The sequence below is a fragment of the Macaca nemestrina genome, chromosome 18, assembly GCF_043159975.1.
Source record: "Macaca nemestrina isolate mMacNem1 chromosome 18, mMacNem.hap1, whole genome shotgun sequence".
Lineage (NCBI taxonomy): Eukaryota > Metazoa > Chordata > Mammalia > Primates > Cercopithecidae > Macaca > Macaca nemestrina.
In genome coordinates, this window is record NC_092142.1 from 73,983,411 (window position 1) to 73,998,721 (window position 15,311).

At 44.8% G+C, this 15,311-nt stretch overlaps 1 protein-coding gene across 5 annotated transcripts in view; it reads left to right on the forward strand.

The window, feature by feature from the left end:
- The first annotated feature begins 512 nt into the window (after positions 1-512).
- LOC105491276 (ZFP1 zinc finger protein) overlaps positions 513-15,311 on the forward strand; it is a 28,155-nt gene continuing 13,356 nt past the window's right edge. For 2 of the 5 annotated variants that reach the window (XM_011757506.2, XM_024795886.2), the window contains exons 1-2: positions 513-651; positions 5,573-5,630. In XM_011757506.2, the coding sequence (XP_011755808.1) occupies positions 5,616-5,630 (15 nt within the window). In that variant the 5' untranslated portion in view covers positions 513-651; positions 5,573-5,615. Of the gene's footprint in view, positions 652-1,053; positions 1,268-5,572; positions 5,631-15,311 lie in introns of those variants that run through there. The other 3 variants (XM_011757508.2, XM_024795885.2, XM_011757507.3) reach the window with 3 other exon arrangements.

Consider the following 15,311-nt stretch of genomic DNA (forward strand, 5'->3'; position numbering starts at 1 on the left):
TGAATATTTCACAAATGTAGATATCAAGTTATCTACATTTTATATATGTATAAATATAGAGATGTCAACAAATATATATACCTCAACAAAGTGGCCCGGGAAGAAAGCTAGTTGCAGCACATGATACCTGTATGGCCAGTTTTGTAACAACAAAAAAATCAAAGTGTGACCTTAAAGTTACATGCAGCTAATCTTTAGAAAGTGAGATTATGGATACTTTTATTTTGTACATCTATTCTAATTAAATACAGTTATAGATTGGTGTAATGTTTAAAAGCCAAGTTGTTGTATTTAACGGGGAGGTGGTTAATTGTAATTCGCGACCCACTCTAGGAAAAAAGAAAACAGTGCAGGCCACGAGATTTTTTGGTAGGCTCATCAGACTCTTCCTGAGAGTTCCTAAAGCCACGGCCCCGGAGACTTGTGGGAAATGTAGTCCCGAACGTGGATGGACCACCCCTCCGAGGACCCTGGGAACGGCGCGCGCCCCGGTATCTGCGCATGTGCAGTGCTGCGAGCGCGCCGGTGGCCGCCCTTCCCCCACCACCAGCCGCGAGTGGGTGACAGAGCCCCCGTCTCCGCGCGTCTTCGCCGCCCCGCGCCGTGACCCGCTGTGGCACTGGGCCACGAGTGGAGACTGCGCCCCTCCAGGTACGAGAGGGCCTTCCAGGTAGCTCCGCGCGGCCTGGGGCCGAGGGGAAGGAGATGAGGGATGGGCTCGTGCCCGCGCAGGGTGGGAGCCCAAACTTCGGCGACTCATAGGCGGCGGTGACCTTCAAGGCGGCGTCCGGGGTTGCCTGGCGCCCTCCTCCGAACGGGGCCGGCGGGGCAGGCCTCGCCGAACGTTCAGGTGCGGGGACGGCTGCGGGAGGGCGGCTGCCAGGCTTCGCCGCCTTCTCTTTGTCAGGAGATGCGCCTCAGACGGGCGGCGAGGGGCTCGGGCCGCGCGCGAGCGAGTCCGGAAGCTCCGGCGGGCGCGCGCGGGGCGAGGCCCCAGCGGGGCGTGGTGGGGGCGTGGTCTGACACACCTGGCCACGCCCCAATGCCCGGAGCCTCGCGTGTGGAGGAAGGACTGGAGCCTGAGCAGGTGCCGATGGTGGAGAACCGTGATCCCTTTGTCAGAGGGTCTTCAGTGAGGTGTCCCACTGATACTTGCATGCACCCCGTGACTTCCAGCGTTATCATCTCCGTCGCTACCCCAGGAACACGGGAGGCTCAGAAGGGGAAAGTGATTTCCCTAAGGTCTCACAACCCAGGGGTACTTCATGTGAGCAGCAGATATTTTTTCTTTTATCTTTTGGTTTTACTCACTGGTAGATTTTGCCATGTACACGTTTTGAATTTCTCTCGGGTGGAATTTACAGTTCTTTCCGTTTGGGGCACCGAAAGTCTTCACCACTTTGAAATACGAAAGTTTTCCCATGATTCTGGTACAGTCATGCTCTGCATAACAATGTTTCTGTCAACGAGGGACCTCATGTAAAATGGTAGTCCCATGTGATTGTAACACTGTATTTTTTTATTGTACCGTTTCTTTCTTCTTAGTTTTTTCTTTTTTTTTTTCTTTTCTTTTTTGAGACGGAGTCTCACTCTGTCGCCCAGGCTGGAGTGCAGTGGCGCGATCTCGGCTTACTGCAAGCTCCGCCTCCCGGGTTCAAGCAGTTCTCTGCCTCAGCCTCCCAAGTAGCTGGGATTACAGGCCTGAGCCACCACGCCTGGCCAGAAACAATTTATTGATGTAACTGTTCCTCTAAATACTGCTTTAGCTACATCACTCAAATTTTTTTTTTTTTTTTTGAGACGGAGTCTCGCTGTGTCTCCCAGGCTGGAGTGCAGTGGCGGGATCTCGGCTCACTGCAAGCTCCGCCTCCCGGGTTCACGCCATTCTCCCGCCTCAGCCTCCCAAGTAGCTGCGACTACAGGCGCCCGCCACCACGCCCGGCTAGTTTTTTGTATTTTTAGTAGAGACGGGGTTTCACCATGTTAGCCAGGATAGTCTCGATCTCCTGACCTCGTGATCCACCCGCCTCGGCCTCCCAAAGTGCTGGGATTACAGGCTTGAGCCACCGTGCCCGGCCTCAAATTTTTATATCTTGTATTTTTATTTATTTATTTATTTTGAGACAGAGTCTCACTCCGTCACCCAGGATGGAGTGCAGTGGCACTCACTCAGCTCACTGAAACTTCTGCCTCCCAGGTTCAAGCAGTCCTCCTGGCTGGGATTACAGGTGCCCGCCACCACACCTGGCTGATTTTTCTTTTCTTAGTAGAGGCGGGGTTTCACCATGTTGGCCAGGCTGGTCTCGAACCCTTGACCTCAAGTGATTCTCCTACCTTGGCTTCCCAAAGTGCTAGGATTACAGGTATGAACCACTGTGCCCAGCCTTTATGTTGTGTTTTCATTACCATTCAATTCTAATTTTTTTACCTTCCCTTGTGACTTCATTTTTTACCCGTTAGTTATTTAGATTGTATTGCTTAATTTCCAAGTCTTTGGAGACTTTCCAGATCTTTTTATATTATTGATTTATAGTTTAATTCTGATTTGGTCAGAATACTGTGTTACAAATTTCAGTTATTTTAAATTTGTTGTGATTTGTTTTTGTATTTTTGTCTCATTTTGTTTTAGTAGAGACAGGGTTTTGCCATGCTGGCCAGGCTAGTCTCAAACTCCTGGTCTCCAGTGATCCCCTGGCCTTGGCCTCCCAAAGTGCTTTACAGGCAAAAGCCACTGCACCAGGCCTGCTGTAGTTTGTTTTAAGGTCGAGGATGTGATGATCTCCATGGGTAACTGTTTCATGCATATTTGAATAAATATTGGGCTGTTGATGGTAGACTCTTCCTTGATTGATTGATTGAGACAGGGTCTGTCTCTGTAGCCCAAGCTGGAGTGCAGTAGTTCAGTCACAACTCTGCAACCTCAAACCTTTTCCCTCAGCCTCCCAAGTAGCTAGGACTCCAGGTGTGCGCCCTGATCCTTTTGCCTCAGCCTCCCTAGTAGCTAGGACTCAAGGTAGGAGCCACCACACTCGGCTAATTTTCTGTATTTTTTGTAGAGACGAGGTTCTGCCATGTTGCCCAGGCTGGTCTCAAACCCCTGGGCTCAAGCAGTCCACTCACCTTTGCCTCCTAAAAGTGCTGGGACTACAGACATGAGCTACCATGCCTGACCCTCTTTTTTCATTCTTTTTTTTTTTTTTTTTTTGAGACGGAGTCTCGCTTTGTCGCCCAGGCTGGAGTGCAGTGGCACCATCTTGGCTCACTGCAAGCTCCGCCTCCTGGGTTCACGCCATTCTCCTGCCTCAACCTCCGAGTAGCTGGGACTACAGGCACGCACCACCACGCCCGGCTAATTTTTTGTATTTTTAGTAGAGACGGGGTTTCACCATGTTAGCCAGGATGGTCTCGATCTCCTGACCTCGTGATCCGCCTGCCTCGGCCTCCCAAAGTGCTGGGATTACAGGTGTGAGCCACCGCACCCAGCTTTTTTCATTCTTTTATCTTTTTTTTTTTTTTTTAAATTTCCTGACTTCTACAACTGATCATCCTTTTACTTTGAATGTAGCTATGTCTTTATATTTAAAACAAATTGCTTATAGACAGCATATGGTTTGGTCTTTTTTTAATATAATTTGACCTCTGTTATTTAATTGGTGTGTTTATACCAATTATTGATATAGTTGTATTACAATATACCATCTTGCTGTTTTTTTTCTATTTTTCTCATTTGGTCTTTGTTTCTGTTTTCCTTTTTTCTGTCTACTTTTGGCTTAAGTGGGTCTTTTTTATAATTACATTTTATCTCCAGTGTTGTCTTACTGTGTATTTGTAAACATTTAACAAAGTTTTTGGTTGTTGCTCTCAAGTTTAGTGGAACTTTAAAGATATCATACTGTTTTATGTCAGTATACTTGCAGCATTATACTCCCAATGTCACCCTCCCGTCTTTTTTGTTATCGTTGTCATACATTTTACAGCATATTGACATATGCTGTAAACCCACAAAACTTTGCTACTATTCTTGCTTTAGATAATCTTTCACAGTGATTAAAAGCAAGAAAAAGTATCTATTATGTTTATCCTTATTTTAACCATTCTCAAGAGATTTTCATTTGTGTAGATTCAGGTTTTTAATATCATATTTCTTCTATTTAAATAACTTGATTAAACATTTCTTCTAGTACAGGTCTACTGATAATGAATTTGCTTGCTATGTTTTTGTTGTTTGAAAAAGGTTTTTGACTTCAGTATCATTTTTGAAAGATTTTTTGCTGAGTATAGAATTCTAAGTTAATAGTTTTTGCTTTAGTTGCTTTTTTGTTGTTGTTAAAGCACTTTAAGGATGTCATTACTTTATTTTCTGGCTTAGTTTCTGATAGGAAGGTGGCTATGATTCATTATCTTGATTTTTCTATATGTAATATGTCTTTTTTCCTCTGGCTACTTTGAAGATTTTAACTTTGGTTTTCAGTTGTTTGGATACGATGTGTCCATGTGTTTTTGTTTGAGTTTAGTTTTTGGTGTTTTCTCTGTTTGGATAAATTATCTGAGTTTCTTGGACCTGTAGTTTGATATTATTATTTTTGGAAAATTCTTGTGCATTATGTCTTCAAATACTTCTTTTCTCCTTTTGGAATTTCAATTACATGTTTATTAGACCATTTGGTATTGTCTCACAGCCCTCAGATGCTCTATCCTTTTATTTTTTTCTTCTATTTCTCTTTGTATTTCAGTTTGGGTAATTTATTCTGACCTATCTTCAAGTTTACTGAAACTTTTCTTAGCTCCTTTGTCTACTGACGAGCCTGCTGAAAGATCATCTCTGTTACTGTACTTTTCTTTTATTTATTTATTTATTTATTTTTGAGACGGAGTCTTGCTCTGTCGCCCAGGCTGGAGTGCAGTCGCTGGATCTCAGCTCACTGCAAGCTCCGCCTCCCGGGTTCATGCCATTCTCCTGCCTCAGCCTCCCGAGTAGCTGGGACTACAGGCGCCCACCACCGCGCCTGGCTAATTTTTTGTATTTTTTAGTAGAGACGGGGTTTCACCGTGTTAGCCAGGATGGTCTCGATCTCCTGACCTCGTGATCCGCCCGTCTCGGCCTCCCAAAGTGCTGGGATTACAGGCTTGAGCCACCGCGCCCAGCTGTTACTGTACTTTTCTTTCTCAGCATTTCCATTTGATTTTTTTCTTGAAGTTTCCATCTCTGCTGAAATTCCCTATTTGTTTATTCATGTTGTCCACCTTTTCTAGTAAAGCCTTTAGTATATGAATCATAGTTGTGTTAAATTCCCTGTTTGATAATTTCAGCAGTTGAGGGTTCTGCTGATCGTTTTGCCTCTTTTGATAGTGGATTATCTTAGTCTTGCCTTTATGGGTGTCTGATAATGTTAGATTGAAGATAGGTGCAGTAAGTATGATATTTTCTGCCCCTTCTGAAGAGGCAGAGGGACTATCCCAGGAGGTGGTATGTTCCCAGGTGGTCTCTAGGGATTTCTAAACAAGTCACTCTAGGAGTTGTAAGGCAGGTCAGACCTTTAATAACAATGCCTTTCTTTTTCGTCTATTCCAGTTTCGCCTTCATAGTTCTCTGCCTCTCCCAAAAACTGCAGAAAATGAACAAATCCCAGGTGAGTTGTTTGTTTATTCCCCATTTTGCTTTTCAGTGCATTTAAGGAAGTTTATAAGGATCCAGAAAATGAAATAGAAAAGTATGAATAAGACACAAGGGAAACACAGTAAGAATAACTGATCAATACCAGCAGCCAAAAAGCAAATTGAGTTAATTAAATGTCTTGCATTGGTTATGAATACTAGTTCTTTGGTTCTGTACATTAGGTCTGAATGCATTTTATGGACCTTCATGTAGATGGTGTTTTGGACAGCACCCCCAGAAACAGCCAACTTTGAAACGGTTATCACTTTATCTATGGTGGTTTCATATAACATTCCTCAGTGCAAGTGCAGAAGATTACTGTATGTATTTGGTTTTTCCAGTCAGATTAGCCTAATGCCAGAGAATGCAGTAAATATGTGGGTTTGTATTTAAATCCCCCCACCCCAAGCAGGTGCCACTGTCATTACTTTCTTGTGTAACTATCCAGAGCTTATTTGTACATATTTACACAAGTACAAATAAAAGCACAAACATAAGATAGCATGTTAATCATACTTTTCTGTTTCTATGCGTTCTGTTTGAATAGATTTCATTTTTTTTAGAGCAGTTTTGGGTTTACAGAAAAATTGAATGGGGAATGCAGTGTGTTCTCATATACCCCCTCATTCCCAACCCCTACCCCCAGTTTCCTTTATTATTAATATATGTATTAATGTGTATATTGTTACAGTTGATGAGCCAATATTGATATGTTAAAGACTGTAGTTGGCCGGGCGCGGTGGCTCAAGCCTGTAATCCCAGCACTTTGGGAGGCCGAGACGGGCGGATCCCGAGGTCAGGAGATCGAGACCATCCCAACATGGGCTAACATCGTGAAACCCCGTCTCCACTAAAAAATACAAAAAACTAGCCGGGCGAGGTGGTGGGCGCCTGTAGTCCCAGCTACTCGGGATGCTGAGGCAGGAGAATGGTGTGAACCCGGGAGGCAGAGCTTGCAGTGAGCTGAGATCCGGCCACTGCACTCCAGCCTGGGCGACAGAGCGAGACTCCGTCTCAAAAGAAAAAAAAAAGAGAGAGAGAAGGTTCCTCCCAAGTCTTTTCTTGGCTTGATAGCTCATGTCTTCTTAGTACCGAATATGTCTTGTTGTGATGTACCATGGTTTATTTATCCATTCACATATTGAAGGAACCCATAAACTTAGTGGCTTCCAGGTTTTGGCAATTATAAAGAAAGCTGTTGTAAACATCTGTGTGCAGGTTTTTTGGGGGCATGTTTTCAACTCATTTGGAGAAATACTAAGGCCCCTGGATCATATACTAAGAATATAATTAATTTTGGCCGGGCGCGGTGGCTCAAGCCTGTAATCCCAGCACTTTGGGAGGCCGAGACGGGCGGATCACGAGGTCAGGATATTGAGACCATCCTGGCTAACACAGTGAAACCCCGTCTCTACTAAAAAAATACAAAAAAAAAACTAGCCGGGCGAGGTGGCGGCGCCTGTGGTCCCAGCTACTCGGGAGGCTGAGGCAGGAGAATGGCGTAAACCCGGGAGGCGGAGCTTGCAGTGAGCTGAGATCGGCCACTGCACTCCAGCCTGGGCGACAGAGCAAGACTCCGCCTCAAAAAAAAAAAAAAATATATATATATATATAATTAATTTTGTAAGAAACTGTGAAACTCCCATGTGGCTGTACCATTTTCCATTCCCAACAGCAATAAATGAGAGTTTCTGTGACTCCACATCCTCACCAGCATTTTGTGTTGTCAGTGTTCTGGATTTTAGCCGCTTTATTTATTTATGTATTTATTTAATTTAATTTTTTTTTTTTTTTTTTTTTGAGACGGAGTCTTGCTGTGTCACACAGGCTGGAGTGTAGTGGCACAATCTTGGCTCAGTGCAACCTCCACTTCCCGGGTTCAAGTGATTCTCCTGCCTCAGCAGTAGCTGGGATTACAGGTGTGCACCACCATGCCTGGCTAATTTTTGTATTTTTAGGAGAGATGGGGTTTTACCATGTTGGTCAGGCTGGTTTCGAACTCCTGGGCTCAAGTGATCCACCCGCCTTGGCCTCCCGAAATGCTGGGATTACAAGCATGAGCCACTGTGCCTGGTTATGGTTTGTGTTTCAATCTCTTAATTATGTGATTTGATATTGTTTTGTTTTTGAGACAGGGTCTCGCTCTGTCACCTAAGCAGGAGTGCAGTGGTGTGAACGACTCACTGCAGCCTCGACTTCCTGGACTCAAGCAGTCCTCCCACCTAAACCCCTGCAAGTAGCTGGGACTACAGGCACATGCCGCCATGCTCAGCTAATTTTTTGTATTTTTTTGTACAGATGGAGTTTTGCCCTGTAGCTCAGGCTTGTCTACAACTCCTGAGCTCAAGCAATCCATGTCCACCTCAGTCTCCCAAAGTGCTGGCATTACAGGTGTGAGCCACCGTGCCTAGCCCAATTCTGTGTTTTTTAAATCACTCAGTAATGTATCTTTGAAGTATTTCCATATCAGAGCATAGAGAGTTTACTCATTCTTTTTTTCCCCCTAATCAATTGTGTAACACATATACAGAATAGTATATTAAAACATAACACTTTTTATATGTGTTATAACAACATGTATAACAAATATATATCCATTAAAGAATAATAATAAAATGGGTGCCCGTGTATGCACCCAAGTTAAGAAATAGAACATTATCTGTTCTTATGAGAAATTTTCTGATTGAATCCACCTAGTAGATAGCCACTATCTTGATATTTTTCTTATTAGTTCCCTTGCTTTCCTTAGAGACTTTGCCACTTAGATATATTCTTTTTTTTTTTTTTTTTTGAGAGACAGAGTCTTGCTCTGTCGCCCAGGCTGGGGTGCAGTGGCCGGATCTCAGCTCACTGCAAGCTCCGCCTCCCTGGTTCACGCCATTCTCCTGCCTCAGCCTCCCGAGTAGCTGGGACTACAGGCGCCCGCCACCTCACCCAGCTAGTTTTTTGTATTTTTTAGTAGAGACGGGGTTTCACCGTGTTAGCCAGGATGGTTTCGATCTCCTGACCTCGGGATCCGCCCGTCTCGGCCTCCCAAAGTGCTGGGATTACAGGCTTGAGCCACCGCATCCAGCCAACGCCACTTAGATACATTCTTAATCTAATATTCAGTTGATAACCTATAACTGGAATTAATATCACTTATATATAGTCTTAATATAAAATTTAGTTAATAAACTATAACTGGAATTAATATTGCCTTGGTTTGTTTGCATAATCTTTTGTCTGATTGGTGGAGGTTTTTTTTTCCTTTCAGACGTGAGATCTAAAAGATGCAACCGTGGGCCCTTTGCCAAGACTTAGATTATCATTTATTTTTAAATTACACTAGCTAGTGTTAGCTAAGAAGAAATGAAAGCGCTCATGTATTGCTGGAGGTAGTATAGAATGATACAGCCTTACTGGGAGCAATGTGGCAACACCAAGCAAATTTAGCAGTGCAAAGCAACTGTGTCTAGAAATTTGGCTACTGTTGGGGCCAGGCATGGTGGCTCATGCCTGTAATCCTAGCACTTTGGGAGGCCGAGATTGGTGGATCACTTGAGGTCAGGAGATCGAGACCAACCTGGCCAACATGGCGAAACCCTGTCTTCACTGAAAATACAAAAACAATTAGCTGGGCGTGGTAGCATGCGCATGTAATCCCAGCTAGTCCGGAGGCTAAAGCAAGAGAATCACTTGAACCCAGGAGGCAGAGGTTGCAGTGAGCTGAGATCATGCTGCTGCACTCCAGCCTGGGCAACAGAGTGAGACTCTGTCTCAGAGAAAAAAAAAAAAAAAAGAAAGAAAGAAATTTTGCTCCTGTTGGACAAAGGCTCCCAGGAGAAGATAAGCTGAGTTGAATTTCCAGGTATAGCCTGGCTTTGACTTTCCTGAGAGTTTACAGAAGTCCTGTTTGGGGAAGTCATTGGCAAGATCATGAGAAGCAGAGGGCTCAACACAGTTGGGCCATGTGACTGGGTCAGAGTGTAGACCAGGTATTGAAGTTTTGGTGGGAATATAATTAGAGGGAGTGGGATGCTGTGCGGTTTCTGCATCTTGGTTCACTGGTGAATGGCCACCTCGCAGGAGTAGATTAAAGCAGCACACTTCTGTGACATGAAATGAGTGTTCTCATCTGATCCAAGGCAGTCTGGTGTGGAGGGGAAAGACAGATGCCATCAGAACATGTTCGCGATCAGCCAAACCAAGTACAGATAAGAATCTGGGCCAGGCTTACCCAGGCATTCTGCTCTCAGGTTAATAAGAAGTTGGTACAGTGGCCACAGGTATCTTGTTGATGACAACCCTCAAAATGCCAGCTTTTGAATCACTGTGTTCCAATCTTTACTACAAGCAATGTGGTGATAGTAGAGAATCAATGCTATTCTGCCATCTCCCATTCCGCCATCTCCTTCCCACTCCTCCTAGGGATTTCCTTCTGGTCTCTCGTGGTGATCTTTTGTCTGCCGCCTCTCTTTTTTGGATTACTGTTGTTTTATTGAAGTACATGCTTCTGTAGCTTCTTGAGAAAGGGTTTGTGAGAGGCACAGTTTTTAGGATGAATTTCCGAAAATGTCTTTTTTTTTGAGACAGTCTCACTCTGTCTTCCAGGCTGGAGTGCAGTGGCACAATCTCGGCTCACTGCAACCTCTGCCACCAGGTTCAAGCGATTCTCCCCTGCCTCAGCCTCCTGAGTAGCTGGGATTACAGGTGTGTGCCACCACATCTGGTTAATTTTTGTATTTTTGGTAGAGATGGGATTTTGCCCTGTTGGCCAAGCTGGTCTTGAACTCCTGGCCTCAAGTGATAGGCCCTCCTCAGCATCCCAAAATGCTGGGATTACAGGTGAGAGCCACTGTGCCTGGCCCTCATTCTGTTCTGGTATTTGATTGATAGCTAGGTATGAATGTGGATTTGCCCATTCATCTCTTTAGTTCTGTCAGTTTTTGCTTGATATAATTTGAAGCTTTGTTAGTCATTGCATATATGGTTATGGATGTGTGCACACATAAGATTCTGTCTTCCTGATGGATTTATCCTTTTATCATTTTGGAATGCCCCTCTTTAACCCTGATAATACTCCTTTTCTGGTATAAATAAAGCCATACCTACGTCTTTTTTTTTTTTTTTTTTTTTTTTTTTTAGGACCAGATCTGGCTCTGGTACCTAGGCTTGAGTGAAGTGGCTTAATGTTGACTCACTGCAGCCTTAAACTCCTGGGCTCAAGTGATCCTACCAGTAGTTGGAACTACAGGCGTGTACCACTATGCCCAGGGAATTTTTGTACTTTTCTTTTTGGTAGAAATGGGATCTTGCCAGGTTGCCCAGGCTGGTGTCAAACCCCTAGGCTCACGGGATCTCCCTACCTCAGCCTCCCAAAGTGCTGGGATTACAAATGTGTACCACTGTGCCTGGCCCATACCTACTTTTTTAATGATTAGTGTTATGGTATTTTTGCTTCAACCTATTTATGTTCATGTATTTATAGTATATTTCCCCTAAATAGCATGTAGTTTGGTCATGGTTTTGATCCAGCCTGTTTCTTTTTCCTTTTTTTGAGACAGGGTCTTCCTCTGTTGCCCAGGCTAGAACTTAGTGGCATGAACACAGCTCACAGCAGCCTCAACTTCCTTGATCCGGCCTATTTCTGTCTGTTTTTTTTTTTTTTTCTTTTTGAGACAGGATCTCTCTTTCTCACCCAGCTGCTGTGCTGGAGTGAAGTGGTGTGATCTTGGCTCATTGAAGCCTCAACCTCCTGAGCTCAAGCAGTTCCCCCACATCAGCCTCCTGAGTAGCTGGGACTACAGGCCTGTGCCAGTTAATTTTTATTTTTTAATTTTTTTGTAGTGTTGAGATCTTGCCTCCCAAAGTGCTGGGATTATACGTGTGAGCCACCATGCCTGGTCTATTTCTGTCTTTTAATTGATTTATTATTTTATTTGTGATTTATTTTTTTATAGGCATGGGTGAGTTTAAGTCTGTCATTTTGCTATTTATTTTTAGTTGTCCTGTGTGTTCCTATTTTCCCTTTTATCTTAAGTGGTTGCTGTAGAGATTACAGCTTATAATCTTTACTGAGCACCTCTATAATATTTTGCATAGTACTTTACAGGTCGTCTGAAGTGTTTATGGGTTAACTAATATATTGGTACTCTCTGCATCTGCCTCTTTTGGGTTGTTTATCTCTTGATTGTTTTTGTCTTGTCTTTTTTTTTTTTTTTTTTTTTGTTTTTGAGGCAGGGTCTTGCTCTAGGGGCTTGCCCAGGCTGGAGTGCAGTGTCTTGATTTCCATTCACTGCAACCTCTGCCTCCCGGGCTCAAGTGATCCTCCCACTTCGGCCTCCTTAATAGCTGGGACTACAGGCACATGCCATCATGCCCAGCTAATTTTTGTGTTTTTTTGTAGACAGGGAATTTTTCTGTGTTGTCCAGGTGGGTCTCGAACTCCTGGGCTCAAGCAATCTACCCACCTTAGCCCCCCAACCTGCTGGGATTTCAGGTATGCACTGCATGCCTGGCCTCATTGTTTTTGTTTGCTTGCTTTTTTTTTTTTTTTTTTTTTTTTTTGAGACGGAGTCTCGCTCTGTCACCCAGGCTGGAGTGCGGTGGCCGGATCTCAGCTCACTGCAAGCTCTGCCTCCCGGGTTCACGCCATTCTCCTGCCTCAGCCTCCCGAGTAGCTGGGACTACAGGCGCCCACAACCGCGCCCGACTAATTTTTTGTATTTTTAGTAGAGATGGGGTTTCACCGTGGTCTCGATCTCCTGACCTTGTGATCCGCCCGCCTCGGCCTCCCAAAGTGCTGGAATTACAGGCGTGAGCCACCGCGCCCGGCCTGCTTGCTTTCTTTTTCTTTCTTTTTTTCTTTTTCTTTTTTAACAGGGTCTTGGTTACCCCCAGGCTGGAGTACAGTGACACGCTCACAGTTCTCTGTAGCCGTGACCTCCTGAGCTCAAGCAACCCTCCCACCCCAGCCTCTTGAGGAGCTGGGTCCACAGACATGTGCCACTATGCCCAGCTAATTTTTGTACTTTTTTTAGATGGGGTTTTGATATGTTGCCCAAGCTGGTCTCAAACTCCTGGGCTCAAGCAGTCCACCTGTCTCAGCCTCCCAAAGTGCTGGGATTACAGTCATGAACCACTACACCTGGCCCTGGTTTTGCTTTTTCACATGTCTAGCAGTTTTGTTTGTATGCTGAATATGTTGAATGATACATAGCTCCTTCTAAAAAATGTTAGGTTTTGTCTGCCAGATAGCTAAATTATTGGCAGATGATTCTGATCCCGTTGGGGCATGTTTTAAGATTTGCAGGTGTGGGTCTGTCAGTTTGGTCATACTCCTTTCTCCTAGGGTATGGTCCATCCTTCTAGGGCATGGCTTTTCTGGCATCTCAACTGTTTGCCAGTATCTCTATCTTGCTGGATTCAGACTGTCCTAGCTCCTCAGCACTATGCAACCTCTGATATCTCTACTCAGCTTTCAGTCTCCCAGTCATTGCCACTAGTTCTCTTGGAGGCCTGTCTTCCCCCTACACATATTAGGAACTAGATCTGAGGGGAATCTTTATGCAGAGTGTTTTTTTGTTTTTTTTTTTTTTTTGAGACGGAGTCTCGCTCTGTCGCCCAGGCTGGAGTGCAGTGGCCGGATCTCAGCTCACTGCAAGCTCCGCCTCCTGGGTTTACGCCATTCTCCTGCCTCAGCCTCCCAAGTAGCTGGGACTACAGGCACCCGCCACCTCGCCCGGCTAGTTTTTTGTATTTTTTAGTAGAGACGGGGTTTCACCATGTTAGCCAGGATGGTCTTGATCTCCTGACCTCGTGATCCGCCCGTCTCGGCCTCCCAAAGTGCTGGGATTACAGGCTTGAGCCACCGCGCCCGGCCTATGCAGAATGTTAAGGCTTCTTCTCTATGTCTTTCTTAGCTCCATCACCCTGTGTCTTAATCCATTTTTTGCTGCCATGGCAGAATACTTGCGACCAGGTAATTTGTAAAGAACAGAAATTTATTTTCACGGCTGGACAAGGTGGCTCATGCCTGTGATCTCAGTACTCTGAGAGGCCAAGGTGGGTGGATCATTTGAGGGCAGGAGTTTGAGACCAGTCTGGCCAACATGGCAAAACCCCATCTGTACTAAAAATACAAAAATTAGCCAAGTGTGGTGGCACTTGCCTGTAACCCCAGCTACTTGGGTGACTGAGGCACGAGAATCACTTGAACCTGGAAGGTGGAGGCTACAGTGAGCTGAGATCACGCCACTGCATTCCAGATTGGGTGACAAAGCGAGACTTTGTCTCAAAAAAAAAAAAGTAAGAAATTTATTTTGTCACAGTTCTGGAAGCTGAGAGTCCAAGATCAAGGTGCCGGTGAAGGCCTGGTCTGTTTTTCCAAGATGGCACTTTAAATGCTGCATCCTTCAGAGGGGAGGAGTGCTGTGTCCTTGCATGGCAGAAAGCAAAAGGGCAAAAAAGGAGATGAACTCCTTTCATCAAGCCCCTTTAGAAGGGCACCTGACCCCATTCACAAGGGGAGGAGCCTCCATGACCCAGTCACCTCCCAAAGGCCACACTTCCCAATACTTAATTGGGGATTAAGTTTCAACATGAATTTTTAGAGGGGACGGAAATACTCAAACCATAGCCCTGCCCCTAGATCCTAGTTGCTTTACAGACCCAAACACCAGTTTGTGTTTTTTTTTAAATTTATTTAATTAATTTTTGAGATAGAGTCTTGCTCTGTCACCCAGGCTGGGGTACAGTGGCATGATCTTGGCTCACTGCCACCTCCATCTTCTGGGTTCAAGAGATTCTCCTGCCTCAGCCTCCCGAGTAGCTGGCACTACAGGCACGTGCTACCACGCCTGGCTAATTTTTGTATTTTTAGTAGAGACAGGGTTTCTCCATGTTGGCCAGTCTCATCTCGAACTCCTGGCCGCAAGTGATCTCCGTGCCTCGGCCTCTCAAAGTGCTGGGATTACAGGCATGCGCCACCGCACCCGGCCAACGACACTCACTTCTGCTTGGGCTTTGTTTTTCTGTGCCATGGTTCAGCATCATTGTGAATGCGTGGCTCTCCTCTCCTCGTGTATGCCTTTTGGTAATTGTAGCCCTACAGTGATTGCTCTTCTGTGCTTGCAAGTAATTATTTTATTTTGTCCAGTTTTTATGGTTTGCCTCTCTGATAATTTTGAAAATACTGCTTTCCGGCGTAGTCAAGAGGTCTGAAGGCTTTCAATCTACTTACTTGTAACCTGTTCTCTCCTGAAACTCACAGGCTTTTGTCTTTGCAGCCAGTGTTCTGAGATTTCCTTAGGAATTTTTTTCTTCCGTTTTACGTGGTAGATTATAAGATTTATTTCACGGAAATACAAATAAAGCATAGTAGTTTTATGAAAAAAATTATTATATATATGTGTATATATATACCTTTTTTTTTTTTTTTTTTTCCCGAGACGGAGTCTTACTCTGTCACCCAGGCTGGAGTGCAGTGACACAATCTCGGCTCACTGCAGCCTCTGCCTCCCGGGTTCAAGCGATTCCCCTGCCTCAGCCTCCCAAGTAGCTGGGATTACAAGTGCCCGCTACTGTGCCCGGCTAATTTTTGTATTTTTAGTAGAGACGGGGTTTCCCCATGTTGGCCAGGCTGGTCTCGAACTCCTGACCTCATGTGATCCAC